Genomic DNA, 22,166 nt, shown 5'->3' with positions numbered 1-22,166 from the left:
ACTGTTTGAGAACACACTCCCCATCAAAAGTGAAAGTAAAAGCCAACCCCAGATACACTCTTTTTTTCTGCGTTTCACGTCGCTATATTTCCATTTTTTTGGCACTGTGTCTCTTGGATGTCTGGCACCCGGTCGCTGCATTTTATAAAGCCCCGAGCTCACCTGAGTGCTGTGGGGGTACAGCCCCATTAACGGATCGAACGCAGAAAATAAGTTAAAAATAGAAAATTCAGGCAGGGAGTCTCTACAGAAAAATACACTTCCTTCTAGGGTGTCATGTGATGATTAAGAGTGATTACTTCTGTATGAGTCTACAAATTATATTTCAGAAACATCCTGCATCGTTTATCTTAAAACTGATTTTAAGTTGGATGCTAATTCATTAAAGTGGATATTGATATAGCAGCTTTTCCACATAAGGCGTGCTAATCCTGGCAATGTTAATGTTTTAATTACGTTAATGTTTATTAACGTAATTAATATATATCTATATGTGTGTATATATATATATATATGATATATCTCTGCTTTGTTTGGTCTTGTTTGCTTTACATATCAACCATTTATCCATTACTCTTAACAGTCTGTTTTGTGCTCTTGTTGGCTAATTTTTGCACATTTGCAATCACAGTATGGTGTTCAGATGTGACCCAGGTTACTGGGCAGTGTATTCTGTACAGTCTTCTTGTAGCTGGTAGTTTCTTAGTTTATTCCTAAATGTTATAATGTGTCTGCAGGTCCTTAAAAAGTCTTCAATTCAAATTTATAAATATTAGGCCGAAGAAGTTTTTAATAGTTTTTATTTTGATTTTTGAGGTCTCATATGCCAAAAACATTTGATTTAATTTTAATTATCCATCTTTCAATTTCTTTTTGTTAAAACGATTAAAGGTATTTTGTGTGGAAGACGACATTACTGATGTAACAAATCTTTAAACCTATTACTAAACCTACTATTATCGTTTTACCTCATATTTTTTCTTACCTGTTGGCAAAATGTAGATTAACTCACTTTCATAACCATATTCCTATTTAAAACCTACCTCTGCACGAGCCCACATTATTTTATATTGACCTGCAATGCTTGAAAAAGAAAAAGATGATTTGTCCAAAAATCAGTCTTAGGTTTGGTTAAAAAATATTTTGAAAAGGTTGTATATAACGTATTTCGTATTTATTTCGTTTAGAGACCCTGTTTACCGGTTATTATGAAAAAAAGATTTGCTAAAGATGAAGAACCTCACACTGGTTCTTAATCATTTGTGTGTTTATTTTTCCCTCAAACACACTAGAGGGATGAATAGTTTTTTTGTATTGAATCACAGTTTCTTTTACAATTTTGTTTCCTGCCGATTATCTTCAGAAACCTTCAATCCTCACTGAAACTAGAGCAGGAAAACACACCTGTCTTTCTTCTTCTCTGTTCTCTTCTCTCAGTGGGAACAAATATCTGATGACAGTGAGAATCAGTTTAAATTATGCCTCAACATATTCTGGGCACCCTCAACGCCACTGTTGTTTGCTGCCTCTGGATGCTCCTTCTTCCCTCTGTATTGTTATTTATATACAACTCAGTGAAGCTTGCGTGGATCTAACAAAAAGAGATCACAAACACGTTTTTGGTCACGATTCCTGCCTTTTCTGTCTGCAGGCCCAGCTTATCGCTCAGTCCATCGGCCAGGCCTTCAGCGTAGCTTACCAGGAGTTCCTTAGAGCCAATGGCATTAACCCCGAGGACCTGAGCCAGAAAGAGTACAGCGACATCATCAACACCCAGGAGATGTATAATGACGACCTTATTCACTTCTCCAACTCTGAAAACTGCAAAGAGGTTCGTGTATACTCAGCTTGCAGTACACAAACACATTTCTTTCTAGATTTTTTTGCAGATGTTTGTTGGTTTGTGTCAATGCAGGAAAAAACAAGAACGTAAACACAGTGAGAGTTTACATGTGTGCTGCAGGGCCATTAGAGAAACACACATGTATACAGTAGCTGCTCTAATTAGACAGATTAAGAGGCAGATGGTACAGTGAAATCGACGCAGAGCATGTCAACGCTAGATGTTTTTTTTGCTTCAGCATTTCCTCTTTAGCTAACACTGTGCCCTGAAAGCATTACTGGAGGCTTTGGGGAATTAGAAACCGTGAAACAGTTTCTGCTGTATGAGCAGAGAGGCTGCATGGGCTCCACCATGCAGCTGCTATATTAGAGGCACATGAGTCATTTTTAGTGATGGGGAAACGAGGCTCTCTCAAGCACTCACCTTTCCTAACCAACTGTGATGAGAATAGATTTGTTTCTCAAGGCTTCGTGTGTACGAGTGTCGCATCTGCTGGTTGAAAGAACCTCAGCAGGAAAATGTTTTCTACATCAAGACAGTGTTCAGATGTGCTCAATAGTTTGATCTGTGAAAATGCAGATACCTGTTAATAAATTATAAGATTCAGAACTGTTTATTAAGACGCTGTGGAAATGAATGTCTGTTGTAGTGTTACATAACGATAAATGTATCTCATAGAGCACTTTTCTGAACAAATATCTTGTGCTTTACAACGTGTTGCCTAATGTGAGTGTTCAAGTACTAAATACTGATCTACACATCTGTCTGTATGCTATATTGAAGATACGAACATCTGTCTTTGCTGTGTTCTTGATGTTTCCCTTGAAGCTGAATTATAAGACACGACTTCAGTAATCATTTGAAATAAGAATGATATTTATTTATTTGGCGTAATTTGTGACAATCGGTGAAAATGAAATGGGGTTGACTTGGTTGCTAAAGAAAATACTCTTCAGCTGCAGAATCCCTTTGATAGTAAAAATAATAGATTTGTCCTTTTATATTGCAATATTGATGTATGTATTAATATTTTTAATTTAGTGGAAATTCAAGAGAGAATCCATTCATAGATTAAATATACAGCTGGTCGATATCATATCGTAAGTGTTGTCTTTTCCTGGTTTAAAAGTTTGTTTTTGATTCCATTCATTTGATAGATATTTGTTTTGAAAACGTAAAACAATTAAAACAGAAAAAGGTGAAAATTAAACAAAATGGCAACAACAGAAATGGATGATAACATATACATAAACTCAGTGAATAGATTTTAATAAGCAACAAAAAAAATGAATCTTACATGCCTGAAAAGGAGTAGGAGGAAGTATCAACTTATTATTTCCTACCCCTTCTCAGCTAATCATCAGGTCATTAATTTATGAACTTTGTCTATAAATATATATACACTTACATATTTACACACACACACTTACATACATACAAGTATACACACACATCTGTATATATATATATATGTATATATATATATATGTATATATACATACACATGCATTTATACCATACATGTACATACAGTAAATGTCATAATAATAATAATAATATGCATTACAGTGACATGATGTTATTATTTGAGCTTGTCCGACTATTCTAGCTGTTCTATTATTTGCCTTTACCCACCTACTCATTATACTGATGATTATTTGTCAAAAATATCATTGTGTAAATATGTTGTGAAAGCACCAGTAGTCATCCCCACAGTATCATCGCAGTATTGATTTTGAGGTATCTGGTCCAAATTATCCTGCTATTTGATTTTTTCTTTATCCCCAGGCCTAACTGCCATAAATGAGCAGTGTTACTCATTGATTTGCACCGTTTGTTTGTTGTTATGTATAAAAAATTACAGAAAAATGCTTGTGCTCAGTGGAGTCCTCACATCCCCCAACTTATACAAAACAGTAAACATTATCCACGATATATAAAACAGAAAATCCACAAAAAATAATGTGCACTTCATATGGATGCCTTAACTGTTCAGCAATGTAACTGTCTGAGGAAACATCACTGAGGCGGGTGGTGTGTGATTTGATGCTCCAGTAACATTTTTTTCTGTGGGAGAAGCGAGAGCAGAGCATGAGCGGGATGGCAGGTGTCAAAAATGATGTTTTGGGCTTCGCTTTAGCAACGAGGGGTGTAAATGTCATCGGCTGTGGTAGCTCTGTGCCAATCATTGTCCTTCATTGCCGTCTGTAGTCCTGAGACCAAACCACACAATAATACAGCTTGTTAGAACGCTCTTAATGGTACAGGGCAGATAAATTTGCCAGCGGTGGTCGAGTGCAACCAGAGATATAAAAGAGATAGGTGCTTTGATATAAACAGTATGGCAACATCTCAAGACAAAAAAATTGTACATCATGATATTTCCTGGCCGTGCCCTGTAAGCTCCAGGGCTGCTGGTAAATACACAGATTTCTGCTTTAATTCATGGAGGGGAAAAGTGAGTCTTCTGACAAGTATCAAAAAGTAATCGTGTTTAAAATAAAAGTGAGTTCTTTACGTATTCGCCAGCAATTTGTTGGTGAATCAGGTGCTTCTCTGAACAACTAAAGCAAATTGTTCAGAAACAGACGCACGCTGATACAGACAGACTTATGTGGTTGACAATATTGCATTTTCATAAAATTTTAGTGTCATAAGTTATAATGTTTTTTTTTTTTTAAATGTTTTTATTGAAATAACCAATCAAACTCCCATTAAACATTTCATCCTCTATTTTACACCTTTTAACATAAAAGATAACTTAAAAATAAAATAACGTCCTAAAATAAGGACTGATTTCTTGGTATTATCCATCAACCCCATACATTTTTAGTCAGTCATTTCAATTGAATCAAATAAGGAAGAAAAAAAAGAAAAGGCCAAAACATAATAAATGAAAAATAAATAAAATTAGGAAAAGAAAGTTCTCTATTCCCCTTGTTTTTTTCTTTCTTATGCAGCTGTATTACACCTCATACAATGTATTGCTGCTTTTGTCAGATTTTAGGAATTTCTCTGATATTAAAATTTATATTTCAGAATGTGTAGTGGTGAACCAAAGGATTCTTTAATATGTGCAGTCTTTTGTATAAAATCTTATGTAATTGACTATATATATATATATATATATATGTATATATATATATATATATATATATATATATATACTATGAACTCCAGTTTTCCCAAATGCTATTGAAGTTGTCCCGTTCCAAGATAAAGTCCAGTTCCTCTGTGTGATAAAAACATAAAAGTGACCACCAGATTGTGTCCTCCTCCCTCTCCACCTTCCTCCTCGTCTTCCTCTCCACAGCTGCAGCTGGAGAAGAGTAAAGGGGAGATCCTCGGTGTGGTAATTGTGGAGTCCGGCTGGGGCTCCATTCTGCCCACAGTTATCTTAGCCAACATGATGAACGGCGGCCCCGCGGCTCGTTCTGGCAAGCTCAGCATCGGAGACCAGATCATGTCCATCAACAACACCAGCCTAGTGGGGCTGCCACTCGCCACCTGTCAGGGAATCATTAAGGTACTGCGCCAAATGATAATCCAACATCGTTCCAAACCACACTATCAATGTGAGACTGAACACACTCTGTATGTGTGTGTGTGTGTTTCTCTGTGTTAAAGGGCTTGAAGAACCAGGTTCAGGTGAAAATGAACATCGTCAGCTGCCCTCCTGTTACCACCGTCCTCATTAAGAGACCAGATCTAAAGTATCAGCTGGGCTTCAGTGTCCAGAACGGCATTGTGAGTTTCACTCTGACTTCTTTCTGTCAGCCAGGAGCGTTTACGTTGCTTACTTTGACAGTTGTGATAATAACAACAGATGTAATTTGTCAAACTCAAAATGTACTGCTTTGTTGTGTTTTTCTCATGGATGATGTTTCGTGTGCTGTATTTTGTACCTGGACCGTACAGCATGTTGTTGTTTCTCCATTCCTGTCTCAGTTTAGATTAATCTGCTCATTATTTTGTTTACTCTGTATTGGACACAAGGAAGAAAACACTGTGTCGCTGTGATAAACTGCTGTTTCGCTTTGAACACTATTTATACACCAAATACAATCCCAGCTAAAAAAAAAAAAAATCCCATTAACTTTAGCAAGGATGCATTGTGCAGTTTATCACTTTATCATTGTCTTTTAAATGTGAACTCTGTCCTCACAGCTCCACTTTATCATCAGCGCATCACTGCAGACATTTTGCTCTTCCAGTAGCATTCACTTTGCATATTACTCCGTATTTACTCTGTACTTGCAAAAATAAGCCTATAACATGAAGATTTTCTGCTTTTGTGTGTTTTGTCAGATCTGCAGTCTGATGCGAGGAGGCATTGCTGAGCGTGGTGGAGTCCGTGTGGGTCACAGGATCATCGAGATCAATGGGCAGAGTGTGGTGGCCACAGCACATGAGAAGATTGTCCAGGCTCTCTCCAACTCTGTCGGCGAGGTTAAACTGATGCACACAAACTCACACACACAGTTAAATACAAGTGCACACATATGCAAATATGTAGCACATATCCGTACTTTGTACTACCACTATATACTTCAGGCTGAGACCCGCTAAAGATCAAGGAACTCGCAACAATCGGGGCGCCTGGTGGCTCAGTGGATAGAGCGCCGCCCTCTGTACAGAGGCTGTGTCCTCTCCGCAGCGATACTGTCCTGTCAGTGAAAGGCAATAAAAGCCCAAAAAAAACATCTTTAAAAAAAGAACTCATAATGATGAAGGCTGACTGCTGCGTCACCAGTATCTCGGCCAACAAGTTTCACCTGAACACGCCCTAAAAACGTCATCCTAACTTCAACCAGCATGTACGTTTGTTGTCTATTTTAGAGGAAAAGAGGAAATAACTCTCCATACCAGCAGGCAGCAGTAGTCTGTAATCGCCATTCAACAAAGGAAACCAGAGGAGCGACTGGGCCGGTTCATGAAGCTAGTTAGTACATTCACAACACAACCCGATGACAAAAAGTATTCACTGTGCGTTTGCAAACAATAACACAATCATTTAGGAACTGTTTCTGCTACAGAGCTCAGTGGCTAAAGACGTAATCTTACTTCATATGACGTGTTCGTTTTAATCTCACGCCCTCCTGACTTTAAGTCTCAGACTCACCAAACACACATCAAAGATCGAGCAGGGACACAAGCTGACTGTTACATCGCCTCTCGTCACCGTGTGAAGGACTACATCATGTACAAGAAAATCAAAATGTCAGCTGAGGTTGTTCCTCTCACCCCGCTGCCGTATAATTTGACCATTTTTAACTGTCTGCCCGCTGCATGTTGGTCAGTATATCTTGTTTGGCGTTCATCGATTTTACACTTTTTTTCATGTTGCATTGTCAGATGATTTAAGTCTGCTGTATAGAAACCGGATCAACACAAATAGAAAACATAGAAGAAGAGTTGAACCAAAAAAAGCACAGAGGTATTGTTGCCGTTTTTAGCTTTCGGTTTTACTTTAACATGTATGGAGTAGGGATGGAAATGGATTCAATTTCATTGATACAAGTACCATTATAAATTCTACTAATCAGTTTAATATTGTTATTGATTCCCTTACTGATCCCCAATCAATTTTATTTGTGGAAAAAAGAAGACCAACACAGGTTTCATCTGAACACATTATAGATGAAATGGGAGGATATTTTGCTAAGCCTCCCTGTTAATTTTATAATATTTTTATTATATATTTTGTATTTATTTTTTTTCAATGACATTTACCCGAAGTAACAGACGCGCTGCTCGCATGGTGTCAAATAAATTCTTTTATTGTCATTTTTATTTGTGAAATGAAGCCACACTTTGGGCCGTTTCTTCCACTCTTGTGTAAGGAGTATAGAAGGAGATAATCATTCTCATCACATATTCAGATGACAAAACTGTATAGTGAACTATTGCAAACAGTTTTTCTGCGCAGCGTTTAGAGTTTCAAGGTTTAAAGTGACCTCTTTAAATGTTTAGGGGGATTTCTACCAGAATACACACACACCATCATCTACAGCATGAGATATCTATAAGAAAACACTCAGCCTGGTCTCATAGACATACATGAAATGGACACAAAGTTTAAGAGCACATGATGGCGTTGTGGGGACAAAATTAAGTGTTAAGAGCGAAAAAATGTCCACGTAGGCTGGTTGAGACGGGTCAAACAAACAGATTTTCAACCAGCAGATTACTGTCCACGTCAGTGTCAAACCAATAGTCAGTATAGCTGTGTGACTTTATAAACTTTACGTACATAATCAAGGTACCTCACGTAGTTTTGTCATTTACGTCCCAAACTTATTTTTCCCAAAACCAGTCTGTTTTTTAATTAACTTAATACAGTTAATAATAATAATAATAATAATAATAATAATAATAATAATAATATATCTTTTCAATTTATTTACTTGTTCATCTGTCTCTTATTCATCTTTTTTTATCTTATTATCTTCGTGTTATCCCCACCGATGTGGTGTCTTCTTCTTATATCATTTCTTATATAATTTTAACGTCTTTTATTTCATTTATTCTTATATTTTCTAAGATTGTATTAATTTAGTACTTCAGCTGCCTTTCGAGATCTCCCCGCTTTATCAATTCTATTCCTTTTATTTGCTTTATCCTTATTGACCTTTTGTAAATGCATTTTGTTCTTGCCTTTTGGTTTGACTTTATAGACCTCTCTCTGTTCAGCATGTTTGTTGATGTTTATTTTATTATTTTATTTAACTTCCTGCCTTTGTTTTGTTTGTCAAAGCAGTTTGTAAACAACTCATTTTAAAGGTGCGATATAAGTAGTTATTATTGTTGTTATTATTATCATCATTATATTGATTTTGTTTCCGGCACATAATTTTAACACACTTTGTGCCCGACACCACTCAATGCATTGTTTCGAGACTGTGTCCGTTGAGTTGAAATGTTTGGCCTTTTAATTGAGATTTTTTTTTGTTTCTGTTGCCAGATTCACATGAAGACCATGCCGGCAGCCATGTTCAGACTCCTAACAGGACAGGAGACACCTATGTACATATAAACGGTGGCCAGGGACCGTTGCACAGGACAGGCCATCAGCTGTGATTGGTTATCTAACGGAGCAAACCAAGCTGACCAGTGACCAGGGGGAGGATCGCCTCTCCCTGTCAGTTCATTTCTCCTTTTTTTCTTCTTCTTTTCTTTGAGCTGGTGACTTCAACTCTTCATCATCTCTCCTCTGTCTGTGCTTAACATGCAATGGCCATTTTACTGACATGAGATGCTTTTTCCATCTGACCAGCTGAAGAGACAGTGTGTGTGTCCATGAGTGTGTGGGTGTGTGTTATTTATTTGTCCTGTCTGTGCTTCTGTGTCACTTCAGTGAGATCGTGTGGATGGACTTATCGAGTGAATGCGTCACAATTTATTTTTTTATATTCATGTAATGCAATATGATACTTCTACTATACTTCTTGTATAGTTTCATTTTCTTCTCTGTTTATTTATTTCTCATGTAAATACATATTTTGCTAATATCGCGAGTGAAGGCGGTCTGGTAGGAGGAGGAGCCACGGCTGCATTGTAAATATTAATTGAATTTCGCTGTTGATGATGGCAAAGACACAATTAAATGCCGGATGTCAAAGTAGTTTCCAGTGAAAAAGGGGAATGAGTTAAGTGTTTGAAATGTTGGGTTTAAATATGCTCCGTTGATATAATGAACATGTGAATCAAACCAATGCTTGCAGCAGGGGTTAACGGGAGAAACGCCATATCCTTTTGATTTACTTCATTTTACGGCAATACAACCTCTGGAGTTTTTTCTAAATCTCATGTACAAACACTCACACACATTCAAATAACAAGCAACCGAGTGAAACTATTAACATGCATCAATTATGCTTTTGATATCAAAGTCACGTGTATGAAAACTGAAGTTTCTTTTGTGTGCTACTCTACTGTACGTTCATCTTTAGTGTTCCTGACTGAAACTCTACTACGAGTGGATTGTGAATGTAACTGTGTCGTGTGAGCTGTCCCATTGCCATAAGCAGTATTAGAATGTCTGTACATAAAGAGAAACTTGTCTAGTATTGTGCTCATGTTAAAAACAAAAAAAAACAAAACACACAGGTTTAGTCACTGCAAACATCCTCCCACCTGTATGTTGGCTTTCAGTCTCGAGAGGGAAACGGAGAACTGTGAATCACACACTGTGACAGAAACGAGCCTTACCGCCAGGTAAAGCTTTTACAATGCATTGTAGTAAATTTTAACCATATGAACATTATCTGTGTGCATGCCTCGTAAAGTAGTTTCATGTCATTGTGGCAAGATAATAAAATCTGAGCTGAACCTGGCTGGTTTTGTTGAACTGGATCGAAAAAGGTTGGATTTGCTGCATGAATGTGATGCAGAGGGTTTCTCCTGTAAACAAATGGACCTTCATGATTGGTCTGTTTTGTATGAAAGCCCATTGCTGTCAGGAACAGAAAAAAAGGAAAAATAAATGAAAAGTTGGACATAAAAAAATGAAACCACTTATGGTAAATTAAAATCTTGACTTTTGGGGCCTCATGTGGCAACATTCTCTGAAATTTCTTAAAGTTTTCTGAGAAAAAATAAGTGAAGTCAACACTCTTAACCCTTTCACACCTGGATATCAGTTTTCTTGTGCTTTAAACTTCTGAAACCTAAGAAAATTGGTTTGATTTCTTTAAAAAAACAGAGAAAAACATAATGAGCAACTTGACGAGAAATGTACCACAAACTAAAAAAAAAAAAAAGTAAAATGTGACAAGGAAATTATGTGAATAAAAGCCTGTAGACATTATCAAAAACAAGGGAAAATGTCCAGAAAACTATATTTATAATTCTTTAAATCATATATTTAAAATTATGTTACAGAACAAAGAAAAAATATTTATTTTTTAAATTTTTTTGGCACCTTCTCGAGATTATTGTCTTGTTTTGTTTTGTTTTTTTGCCTGTTTGTGTTTCTTTTATACTTTTTTTTTTTTGTTGCTTATTTTTATGTTCATGTAACTTTTTTGGCCATTCATTGTTAAGTTGCTGGTTGCCCTCCCTAGTTTTTGAAAGGGTTAGCCATCCCAGTCTGCTCTTACCCAGGTGTGCTGAATGATAAGCACAGGTAACACCCCCTAACCACTATTTAAGGCCAGGTGTGGTGCTGTGTGCAAAGACTCACATGCCCAAGACGTGGAGAGATGCCACCAAAACAAGCTGGAATAAGAAATCAACGTACTAGTAAATAATCCGTAAGTAAACATGATATTTTCTAAAGTGTCAGTACTGCTGTGACGGGAAAATCACAAACGTAACAATGGCAAAACATTTGTGATGCTGTAAATGCCGTCTCACCAGGGGACCTATCATGACTTAATGAAATTAGAAGCAAAAAATGCATTGCCCAAGGCCTTACAGTCTTAATTTGCATCAGTAGACAAATAGTATTTCTTAAACCCACAAACTGAATCATCCAATCACCATAATTACTCTAAAACATATAATAATCTGAATTTGATTTTTTGACGCTCATTCATTTTTGTATGTTCCTTAGATGTAAGGAACATAACGTGTTTCCTTGTGCTGGATAATCGATTTTTGGACGAAGAAAACAATGTTTTGTTTTTCTCTTAGTAAAAGTGCTCTCAACCACTCGTAAAATATTCTCTTACCTAAAAGAAAAGCAAAACTAAGAAAACTGGTGAATTCCAGATATCAACAAAATGAAGATAAAAATGGTTACACACAAAAATGAGGTTTTTTTTGTATATTACTTCCTGCATAAAGTCTATTGTTTTTTAATTAAGTTAGTTAAATTACTGACTCATCACATACTTTTTGACTTACTGTACTAAATCAAAGGTGTTAGTGTCTCATTTTCACATGACATACCTATTTTATTTATATATATATATATATATATGTATATATAAATTTTTTTTAAGTATTGAATATTTAAAATCAGAGGAGCTGCCCACACATGTAAACACGTCTGATAGTACATCCATTGCATCATTTCTCATTAGTACAAAACTGTACAGGATTTACTGTATACTAACTGAGAGAACAGTACACTATTAAAGTAGTATTTTGTACTAACTGTATGCTACTAGTATATAATGTGGAATTGTGGAAAACCACAGTATCTGTGTGCTGATTCCATAACTTGTGTTGGAAAAGTCGAGAAGTAACAACGTCAGTAAACACTTGTTTTGAGTGTGCTGTTAATTGCTCACTATTAAACCCATAAAATAATAAATGGAGTTAGTCAGACGGCTCCAGAAAGACCTTAAACAATGCAAAAAGAAGGTGAACTCTTGGAAGAAGAGTTTATTTATTTATTTGAGGTTTATTTGGCATGTATGTTGACACCTTGTAAACTAACTGCAAAAAATGTCTACTTTGAAGGTTAGTGTATTATCATTCAAATTATAGACCAGAATCAAGACAAAGATATTTTTTCATTTTGAGTCTCTAGTTCCCTCCAATGCCTAAAACTGGGTATTGCTGGTTCTGTGAAAATTAAAAAGTATAACAAAGAAATTGTACCTTTTTAATTATATTCATTTCAGAAAAAAATCATTTACTACCATAAGTACCTTAGTAACCATTTGTAAAATAATTATTAATTAACATGGAACATATTATCTAAAATTATAAAACTATTAAAATAGAACAAAATTCAGCATCTAAAATAATTATTCGTACCATTTGACGTTAGTTCCTTTGACCTGCAGTGTTCATCATTGTGTATCTTTGAACCGGCTTTGTTATCTTTCTTGGGGTCAGTGTGTCTACTTTGTGTTTATGTAATGCTGAGTCACTCTCGGGCGGTTCAGATCAGGGTTTCTGGTCGTGCTGGTCACACTTTAACATGACCTTTATCCCGATACCCTGACGCGTGGTCTCAAAGGCCTGGGCTGCCTGCTCCAGGGGGAAGCGGTGGGTCACGAGTGACTTCACATTCACTTTCCCCGACGCCAACATGGCTATAGCCATCGGCCAGCTGCAACACAAAGACTTTAGCTGAGACTCCAACCTCTGTGATACCTGCTGAGTACTTCATCAGTCTAACTGTGTCCAGCTGTGCTTCAAACATATGCTTACAAAACAAAAACGTAAATTAAAGGATATTTTCTTACGTGTTACAGTATCGGAAAACTCCTCTGATGTCGACTTCTCTTGCAGCAGCATTTACCAGAGGAACAGTTACCATTTCGGGGCTGATACCCACCAGCGCCACCACACCGCCTGGACGTGTTGCCTAACGGGGAAAAAAAAATCAATCATTACTTGGATTATTTTATGAGTCTGCAGATACTGAGGCTCCTTGGCAGCATTTATGCTTCATAGGTGGAGTATAAAAAACAAACAGTGGGGCAGAAAAAACAATAACACAATGTAAAATGACTCAATAACCAGTTAAAGTCTTGCATTCAAAATGTACTAGAAGCATTAAAAATAAAAGTGCCACTATGAGTGTTACATTATTATATATTAGAATATTTTTACAGATGTATTAACATGTAGGATGCTGGTCAAAGTGATACTAATTTAAATTATTTTATTTACTGCTGGGGAGTTTCATTTTTAACAACATGTATTAAAATTGTGATCTATAAAGTAACAAGTTGCGAAAAAGATGTCAGAAAATAATTTTTCCCCTCTGAGGTGTAGTGGAGGTAAAGTTTAGTGCTGCATGATTCAGAAACACTAAAGTCCAAGGACCTCAAAATTAGAAGTTCAGTCCTGGGTGATTGAATTATTGTCTATAGTTGTGCAGAGTTACTTCACAGCTCTGAGTGAAGACTTAAAAAAAGTCTTCACTGAGGAGTCACATACGTAGATGGCAGTTTGGATGCAGCTCTCCACACCAGTGCACTCAATAGAAATGTGAGGCATATCGCCCAGTTTCTCCTCGACACTCTTGGCCAGCTGCTGAGGTGCGTCTCCTCTCTTCACCAGCAGCTGGAAGTCTGCACCCAACTCTTTGGCCTTTGTCAGACGCTCCGGGAACAGATCTGAACACAGCAAAGGGGATTAGAGAAAGAAGAAAACACTGACTAGAAAGTACGAACAGAAACTGCATGTTGTATCTCATAAGCTGTGTGTGTGTGTGTGTGTGTGTGTGTGTGTGTGTGTGTGTGTGTGTGTGTGCGTGTGTTTGTGTTACCGGTGATGACGACCCGTGAGGCCCCCATCGACTTGGCCACAAGCAAGCAGACCAACCCAATAGGTCCTGTGTGAAAAGAGGAAATAAACACAGACTGAAGGGCCAGTGTGTGTGGGATGTGGAGCCATCTAGTGGTGAGGATAACAGATTGCAACCAGCTGAAACTGAAGAGTGAACTCCCAGTTACAACTCTGTCAGTGTACTTTGTTCAGGTTTTTACTGTAAGTCGCATTATCTGCACAAGTCTTTTCTTCTCCAAAACAAACAGACCAAGTGATTTTAACTGGTTAAAAACACTGCATAAAGCAGGTTCACCTTGCAGTGTTTCTCCTATGCTGGTCGGCTCATCAGCACCTGCTAATGTGTGCTAACATTTTTTTTTTACATAACTTGAGATCCAGATGTTCAGGAGCTGAATTATCCGCAGAGATCTCTTCAACTCCAAAACAAACAGACCCTGTGTAAAAAAACTGAACAAAGCAGTTTCACCGTACAAATCGGTGTTTTACATTTTTCAGTTCATCGTGGAGGGGCTGCTAACTGTGGTGACTTACAAGAAAAACCGCAATGGTTCGGTTTGTGCATTCTGGGCCACTGCAGAAACATTGCAGTGCAACATGGCAAACTGTGGATGACGACGTTCTCATGAAAATGTAACGGCCTCTTGTTTTCAGGTGATTATACCAAAGAAGACATACTTATTACTGTAGATTCTACACACTGGACTTTTAGAGCTTGACATAGAGTGTTTTAATGATTTCTTTTGTCTTATTGCCTTTTGTGCCGGCTTGAGAAACAGGAGGACAGGAAAGGGGACAGAGGGAAGAGAGACATGCATCAAAGCGTCACAGGATGGATCTGAACCAGAGTCACTGCAAGGATTCAGCCTTCATGGGGCGCACACTTTACCAGGTGAGCTGGAGGTTTCCCCGACATGATGTGCTTTGAGCATTCACTGAACATTTGCTGTAACTTCACTCTATTCGAGAGCAACCAACCGTTTCACCTGGTAATGCTTAACACAGGTGTCTTATATGTGCATTAGCTTGTTTTCGCAACACAAGGTTAAATATTAAGTCACTTACAAGATGTGTTCAGGCTCAGTGGTTTTTTACTCTCTCAAGTTTTGCTCCGTCAGAATGGTTTTGCCTTTTGTGACTGCACCCAAGGATTTATGTCGGATTTCTAACTTGCAGCGGCATGCTACACAAACGTAATACAATGAGGGCATTTTACTAAAGTTTGCAGCATGTCTTGATATGCAGTTTGCAGCATCTTGCACTGACTTGTTTTATTGTTGGAGTTCACTTTTACCTGCACCACAGATGAGCACGGTGCTGCCGAGCGTCACACCGGCCCTGCGACAGGCGTGGATCCCCACAGACAGAGGTTCGATTAGAGCTCCCTCTTCAAATGTCACATTGTCAGGCAACCTGGATAATTGAAGAAAGACACAGAGAGAGAAAAGGAGAAGAAAGACAGAAAGGATGCATGCTAAGGTTGGGCAAGAGAGACAGTTTGCAGACAAGAGATCAGACAGTTGTTGGGTAATCTCTGATGCAAAGCCGTGCAATCCTTCAAAAAAAAAAAACTTACTTGTAACAGAAACTGGCACTGTGCTTGTAGTATCGGCTCAAATTTCCATCGTCGGGGGGCGTGGCGCAGAAGAAGATGGTAGGAGACAAGTTGTACTTTCCGTTTTTGAAGAACTCGTCCATCTCGCGGGGCACGCCGGGCTCAATGGCCACTCTGTCACCTGAAGAATACACAGTGAAGTTTATAGCATGTGAGTATAGTATGTCATATAATGAATGCACATATTTAAATGCATGCCTTTAGTGTTTCCCAGCTCTGACACTCAAAGACACACACACACACACACACACACACACACACACACACACACACACACACACACACACACCCAACTCACCTACTTTAAGGTGCTTGACTGCGGAGCCAACCTTCACCACTCGCCCTGCAGCCTCGTGCCCCAACACCATCGGCTCCCTGAGCACAAAGTCCCCACAGCGGCCGTGCTGCCAGTAGTGAACATCTGATCCACAGATTCCTACAGAGTGCATCTGCAGCAAAACATCTGCGTGCAAAACACAACACACAAGATGGGGACAGTCCAGTGCTGACTTATGAGTGAGAATGCACTTTGTCATCTTGTCATGAAAAAGAAAATGGCAATTCAGACAAATTTTTAGGGCAAAATGGCCCAAATTTAAAGGAAATCTGTCACAAACATCTGTGCACTGCAGTGAAATAATGTAACAAAGTAATAATACCTAGTTACAGTACTTAAGTATTTTTTTGGGAGTATCTGGACTTTATTGAGTTTTTATATTTTATCAATTTTCACTTTTACTCCACTACATTTCCTAAATTAAATGTATGCTTTTATTCCAAAAAAATCCCCTAATCATGTTTTTTACCTATAGATTTTATTTTAAATTATTTCATTTCATTAATATAATTTTTTTCTCTTGCGTCTGACTCTTGAGCTGCTGTAGCGTGTAAATTTCCCTCGTGTGAGATTAACAAGTCTTATCTTGCTATAAAATAGGTAAGCAAGTGAGGGAGGGATGGACGGATAATTGAAGTGTTAATGTAGACTCCATTTTTAAGGCGGTGTACATGTTCCAGAAAACAAATTATTACAATTATATATTCATTTAATTATTTATTTTAGCTTTTTTCCACATCATTTCCTTTTTTGATATTTATATTTGTTATATATATATATCTTTATTTCTGCTTGTAACTTTGACTAATTTCATGCAATCTTGGGGGGCTCATTACTTACAAAGTTGCTCAATGCCTTCTTTCTTATGTTCTTGACAGAAATCAGGACAATATGCTCAGGTTTTAAAGGGTTAAACTGAATTCATATTCTTACCTATCGTCCACAACATATTCTCACAGTTTGCAATGCATGTTAAAGTGATCTATAAAAAGTGAAATGCAGCTCAAAAGTATATTTTCTTGAATCAAATGAAACACGTCAGAGCTTCACCAGTTAAATATATCATACCATCAGGTCCTGGCTCCGGAATGGGGCGATTTTCCTGAGAAAGTGACAAAATGCATTTCAATGCAAAAAGTGGTTGCAGTGTGTTAGTAAGCAACAGTCCCATGCATTACAGCACATGTTTGAGGTCTCCTACCAGCCGGAGGTCTCCCTGCGCGCGCAGCACCACGGACAGATTTTCCTCCCCCATGACAGATACGAGACTGAGCTGAGAGCCGGAGGAGTCAGACCGACGAACCGAAGCCGAGAAAGAGAGATTTCTTCTCTTCTTCTAGGTGTCAAAGTACAGACAGCAGCGGAGAGGCAGCGTGGGTTTATTATAAGACAGGCTGCACCTTCCTGTTAGCGGGGCGGCACCAAAACAAAGCACGTCATTGGCCAAACACCCGCGGAAGAGTCCACTTTGTAGGGGTGACCGCTACCACGCAGAGAAATCTAACTGTACGCATACTATAACTCTTAATACTGCTCGATATTACTTTTAAAGGTTTTTTATTTGTACAGTACGTTGAAATTAATTTCAAGTCACTATCGAGCCGTACTAGGTTCAGTCCAACATGAAAATGTAGCCATGTGCGTCTACGAGACAACAGCATTTTAATTAACCATGTGTTTAAGATATTTCTCAAGAAAAACCAACGCGATATTAATATAATGTCAATGTTTCCCTCTTTTGATGGCATCTCTATTGCAGAAAAAACACAAAAGTTGTATAATTTTTTAACAGATTCCCCTCTGTATCAGAAAACTGAGATTGATTTATATTTGAGCTTGTGCATTAAGCTATTTGTTCATTTTCCCATATTTTTAACATTACATCTTCATCTTACGGCTAAATTTTACTTCTCTTCTAATTGATTTTCAATCTTGTAAGATGTTTTCATCTTTTTTGCTATACTGTTCACTTTGGCAAATTTTTTGGCAAAATATTTGTTGCCATACATGACTTACCTAGACTTTCACAAATAAATAAATAGAATTAAAAATATTGCAGAAAAAAATGTCTTCAAATTTCATGTTAAGGTTTAAAACATTTTTGCGGATAAAAAAACAAAAACATTAAGCAAGTTTATCTATTAAAAACAGTGAACAATTATACAACTACAACTATACTATTTCCTTTGGTATTTCTTAGTGCAATACACATTCAATATATCACACATTTCTTGTCATCAATCATTCTGTGATTAGTAGTTTGAGGAGGGAAATTAACAAGAGATTATTAACAGCTCTGACCTGGATACACCTCAGTAGTTGTGCACAAAATGCAAAGATTGTACGTTGATTTTTTGTGCATCTTGTGTAACTGCAATGAAAAATACAAGGCTGCTAATCGGTGAGTTATATCTAGTCTGTTACTAAGCAGCACTGCGGGACGATGCTGCTCACTAGGACGACATTTAACAACATGTGCCATTTTTATCACACTTAGTGAAGAATTATTCAGTGAAGTATGTCTACAAACTAAGTTAAAGCATGTTGTTTTAGCACAATAATTCCTCCTGTGGGTGTAAATCTCACTCTTTTAACTGAACAGTAATTTAAACACTGTAACACAGATTATAACAAATGATTTAATTACAAATCTGGACCCATTTGTATGATTTGCCTTGTTCCAAGATGTTTTATTTCACTGGGAAACAAAAGAAATGTAGAATATGAGGGATAAAACAATTATCAGATACAATGAAACAATGTGAACAAATTTACAAAATGAGATCAGCGTTAGTCATGTTACACTGATTTATTTTATGCCAGTGTATATATGCTGGTAGGCAATGAAAACATAATAAACAAATATAATAACTCAAATGACAATGCATTATCGACATCTTGCGACCGTGAATAACATAACTGCTACTTGCTGTTCTGCTTTTCTCTCAGTGTGTGTTTGTTTACGTGTGCGGCAGGCAGCAGTGGGCTTTACAGCTGGAGCATCGGACACATCCGGGATGGAAATCACTCACATCACCTGTATATTTCAGCAGGCTGTCCATACTGACGTACCCTTAAATGAACAAGTCAACAGGAAAAAAAGGTAATACTCAACAACACAGACACTTCTACCAAAATATTGTCTTATAACCTAAATACAGGGTTTCTATATCTTAAGGCAGGTGAGATTTAAGCACTTTTACTGCTACTCTGAATAAAAGTTATGACCAATTTTACTGTAACGAAAATTGAATTAAAACCCACATGAACCGGCATCACGGACTTAAGTTTAGGGAGAATTTTGCCCAAATAATGATTGTGGCATAAAACTTTTTGATGACGTTAATTCAAGAGGCATTTGGTTAATAATTATTTTATTTTATTAAATGATCCATTTTTTGAGCTCACACAATGCAAGGTCAGAAAAACAGTAAATAAAACTCCTGTGTTTTAACATTTTTAAGACTTTAGATTTTTTAAATTATTATGTTTAACAGCTAATCAGAGTGCTCGATGCACAAAGAATACAAAGATTTGATTGACTTTTTTTTAAGAAAGATGTAAAAAAAAAATCAATTTAAAATCTTTTTAAGGATCTGCAGGATCCCTTAAATATGGATTACACTAGACTTTAATTACAGATATTATATTTATATTCTTATCAAAAACAAGTACAGATATTTTCCAAAATAACATACAGTAAATTATAATAAATGTGTCACCTGTGAGCACGTTACAAGCTGGATAATGAGCACAGAGAGCGGCTTCACTCTCTGATGAGTTTGTCTCAGACGGTGCGAAACTGGCGAAAGAGAAACATTGTTAGTTTATTGGCCATTTTGCAATTTATTAAGTTTCAAACCTAAACATTTTTAGCTGAAATTTAACATACTCGCTTCTGCTGACTTCACTGCATTCATCTTGGGAACCCTGTAAAACAAAAGGCATTTAAACTAAAAGCCTTTTTGTTATATGATCTACTTTTGTGTAAATTGTATCGACTGGGGAACATACCTGTGCCTCTGACTGCTCATCTTCACACTCCCAAATAAACCTCCCAACAACACGTCTCACCTCTTAAAGGACAATAAGAAAAACACTGAATGAGTTTAATTCATGCAACTGGATTGCTTTAAAATACATCAGTCATTACTGTGTTTCTGACTGAAGCATTGACTATATCCAACCTTTTATCTCAAGCTGATAATCTGTAGATACACGAAGTTTAACCAAAGAGTGACGGTTCCCTGTGTATAGTTTTTTTTAGAGGTAAAAAAAAATCCAACTGTCCATCACAGAAATATTTTTCCTTGTTTCCTATGTTTACAATCACCTCGCAACCCCTCAGACTTATCTTGTGAACTACTGATTAAGTGGTTAATAAACATATTAGTATTTTATTTGACATTATTCCTCACCATCCTGTACTGAGGCTGGAGGCAGCACATAATGACCGATCCACACTGACTTCACACTCTCACGCTTCTCACAGGCGGACAGAAACAAGCTGTGAAAAACTGTCACCTTCTTCCAAAGATAATCTTTGCTCTCAAATATCCTGTAAAACAGAAATTAATTTATAGCTTGTGGGGGATTTTAGGAAAAAGATCTATTAGGTGTTAAATGTGAGGATTTCCAGTTGTTTCTCGTGCTCACCTCAGAGTATCAGGACATGTGGCATCCTCGCTGAAAAGGAAATCAGCTGTTTTCCAACCAGCGACACTTCCACCCTCCGATACTACAAGACAAATATGTTATGACCAAAAAGACAGCTCAAACTACCAGTGTCTTAATCAAATGTCTTTTGTCCAGTCCAGACTTCTGAACCCCAAAATGTTAAATTTACTATAATATTATGTAGACTGGTTCAGACAGCACATCCTCACATTTTGGGATGAATGTGACATTTTGCACTGAAACTGATTTTGATTATAAATTATCATAACTGTTGCAGATTTATTTTCTGTCAACTGAATAATCAATTCATTGATTAGTTGCAGCTGTGACACAGTGTGTTTTAATGCAAATGTAGGTCCAGTTTGAACTAAGATAAAGATCCCGAAATTAGGTTTGTAGTTAATATTATATTTCTCCTTTAAAAGGTAATACAAGCCCCTTTCACATTGTTTGTTCAAGGCGGGAATATTGTGTCATTATGCCACCTCAGTGTTTTGTATAAAAGGGACGAATGGAGGGACAGATTAGTTTTGCCTTTAAGCCAGCAGTAGAGGTAGTAACAATGCCGAAACGAAGTCTGTGTAAAAGAGACAGTTGACAGGACAGGACCATGGGTGGGATGGGTGTGGTGTTTTGATAGCGTGTTACGCGTGTGAGCCACTGCAGGGGATTTAAAAAGTACCTAGCTACAGTTGCCTGCTTCAAAAAGAAGAAAAGCAACCTGCCTATGCTACACACTAGAAGCAGACGCTCATACATCCCGCCTCTTTTGTTTCTGTGATGCTGGTCCGCTATCTAAAAATCCTACAATGACGCGGCATAATGCTGCCTTTTCGGTTCTGTGTAAATAAAAAATGCAAAGATAGCAAAAAGAAGACAGCCTACTTTGTACTGGCTTTATAGCGCAATTTCAGTCAACATAAAGACACTGACAGCATTTAAAATTATATCATTAGCTCATTTCATGACCTACTAACTAGCTAATGTTAAATTAATAAATACAGTTAGCATTAACATTACAACAGTTACATTACATTTAAATTATAACAGGCTACTTACTCCAAAAGTTGTGCCATGTCTGTGACACACTGCTTGAAAACCAGGCAGACTTATTCTTAAACATAGCTAAAGTTTTCTTTTTGAATTTTGTTCTAGCTTTTAAGCTATTAATCCTCCAACTAGCCTGCTATCTTAATCCTTTCTGTCTCAAAAAGCTCAAAGAGCTGCTCTGTTGTTTGGCGCCCAAACGGCTCTGATGCATTTACGTGCTGTCAAATCTGTCGGAAATGTTCACGACCTCTCCGCCATGTTGGAAACAAACAAAGCACTGTCGGGACTAACTTTCTCATTTTACAGCCTAAGAATTCACTAACGCATGTTTCTGAAAACATTTGAGGTGAGACACAGTCAGTTTAATAACATAATCTTCTTTCATTTTTAATCAGCGCTGCCTCGAGACAGTTTGACAGCGGTTAGCAGTGATTGACAGCTGCGTTAGA

At 37.3% G+C, this 22,166-nt stretch overlaps 3 protein-coding genes across 9 annotated transcripts in view; 1 reads left to right on the top strand and 2 right to left on the bottom strand.

Moving 5' to 3' along the window:
* apba2b (amyloid beta precursor protein binding family A member 2b) overlaps nt 1-10,179 on the top strand; it is an 86,024-nt gene extending 75,845 nt beyond the window's left edge. For all 6 annotated transcript variants that reach the window (XM_088077131.1, XM_088077140.1, XM_088077112.1 and 3 more), the window contains 5 exons: nt 1,652-1,831; nt 5,157-5,369; nt 5,471-5,590; nt 6,152-6,292; nt 8,808-10,179. In XM_088077131.1, coding sequence (XP_087933257.1) covers nt 1,652-1,831; nt 5,157-5,369; nt 5,471-5,590; nt 6,152-6,292; nt 8,808-8,879 — 726 coding nt within the window. In that variant the 3' untranslated portion in view covers nt 8,880-10,179. The remainder of the gene's footprint in view (nt 1-1,651; nt 1,832-5,156; nt 5,370-5,470; nt 5,591-6,151; nt 6,293-8,807) is intronic.
* A 1,981-nt stretch (nt 10,180-12,160) lies between these two features.
* On the bottom strand, nt 12,161-17,381 carry sord (sorbitol dehydrogenase). 2 transcript variants are annotated; one of them, XM_042489513.2, is made up of 9 exons: nt 17,192-17,381; nt 17,059-17,092; nt 15,952-16,116; nt 15,615-15,774; nt 15,333-15,451; nt 14,019-14,084; nt 13,688-13,866; nt 12,988-13,109; nt 12,161-12,851 (listed from the first exon to the last, which is right to left on the bottom strand). In XM_042489513.2, the coding sequence occupies exons 1-9, from the start codon at nt 17,243-17,245 to the stop codon at nt 12,686-12,688; spliced, it is 1,065 nt and encodes a 354-aa protein (XP_042345447.2). In that variant the 5' UTR covers nt 17,246-17,381; the 3' UTR covers nt 12,161-12,685. The 2 variants fall into 2 exon arrangements, with proteins under 2 accessions (XP_042345447.2, XP_087933270.1); XM_088077144.1 differs by lacking the exon at nt 17,059-17,092 and having other exon boundaries at nt 17,192-17,343.
* Nucleotides 17,382-18,746: 1,365 nt separating this feature from the next.
* terb2 (telomere repeat binding bouquet formation protein 2) lies at nt 18,747-22,128 on the bottom strand. Its single transcript, XM_042485593.2, has 7 exons — nt 21,727-22,128; nt 20,647-20,728; nt 20,409-20,548; nt 20,005-20,066; nt 19,883-19,920; nt 19,713-19,792; nt 18,747-19,063 (listed from the first exon to the last, which is right to left on the bottom strand). The coding sequence occupies exons 1-7, from the start codon at nt 21,788-21,790 to the stop codon at nt 18,951-18,953; spliced, it is 579 nt and encodes a 192-aa protein (XP_042341527.1). The 5' UTR covers nt 21,791-22,128; the 3' UTR covers nt 18,747-18,950.
* Nucleotides 22,129-22,166: the final 38 nt, after the last annotated feature.

Source organism: Plectropomus leopardus, chromosome 1, assembly GCF_026936395.1.
Source record: "Plectropomus leopardus strain MGB_pleo_1.0 chromosome 1, ASM2693639v1, whole genome shotgun sequence".
NCBI lineage: Eukaryota > Metazoa > Chordata > Actinopteri > Perciformes > Serranidae > Plectropomus > Plectropomus leopardus.
Note: the sequence above shows the minus strand (reverse complement) of the source record. Positions and strands in the feature narration are given on the sequence as shown.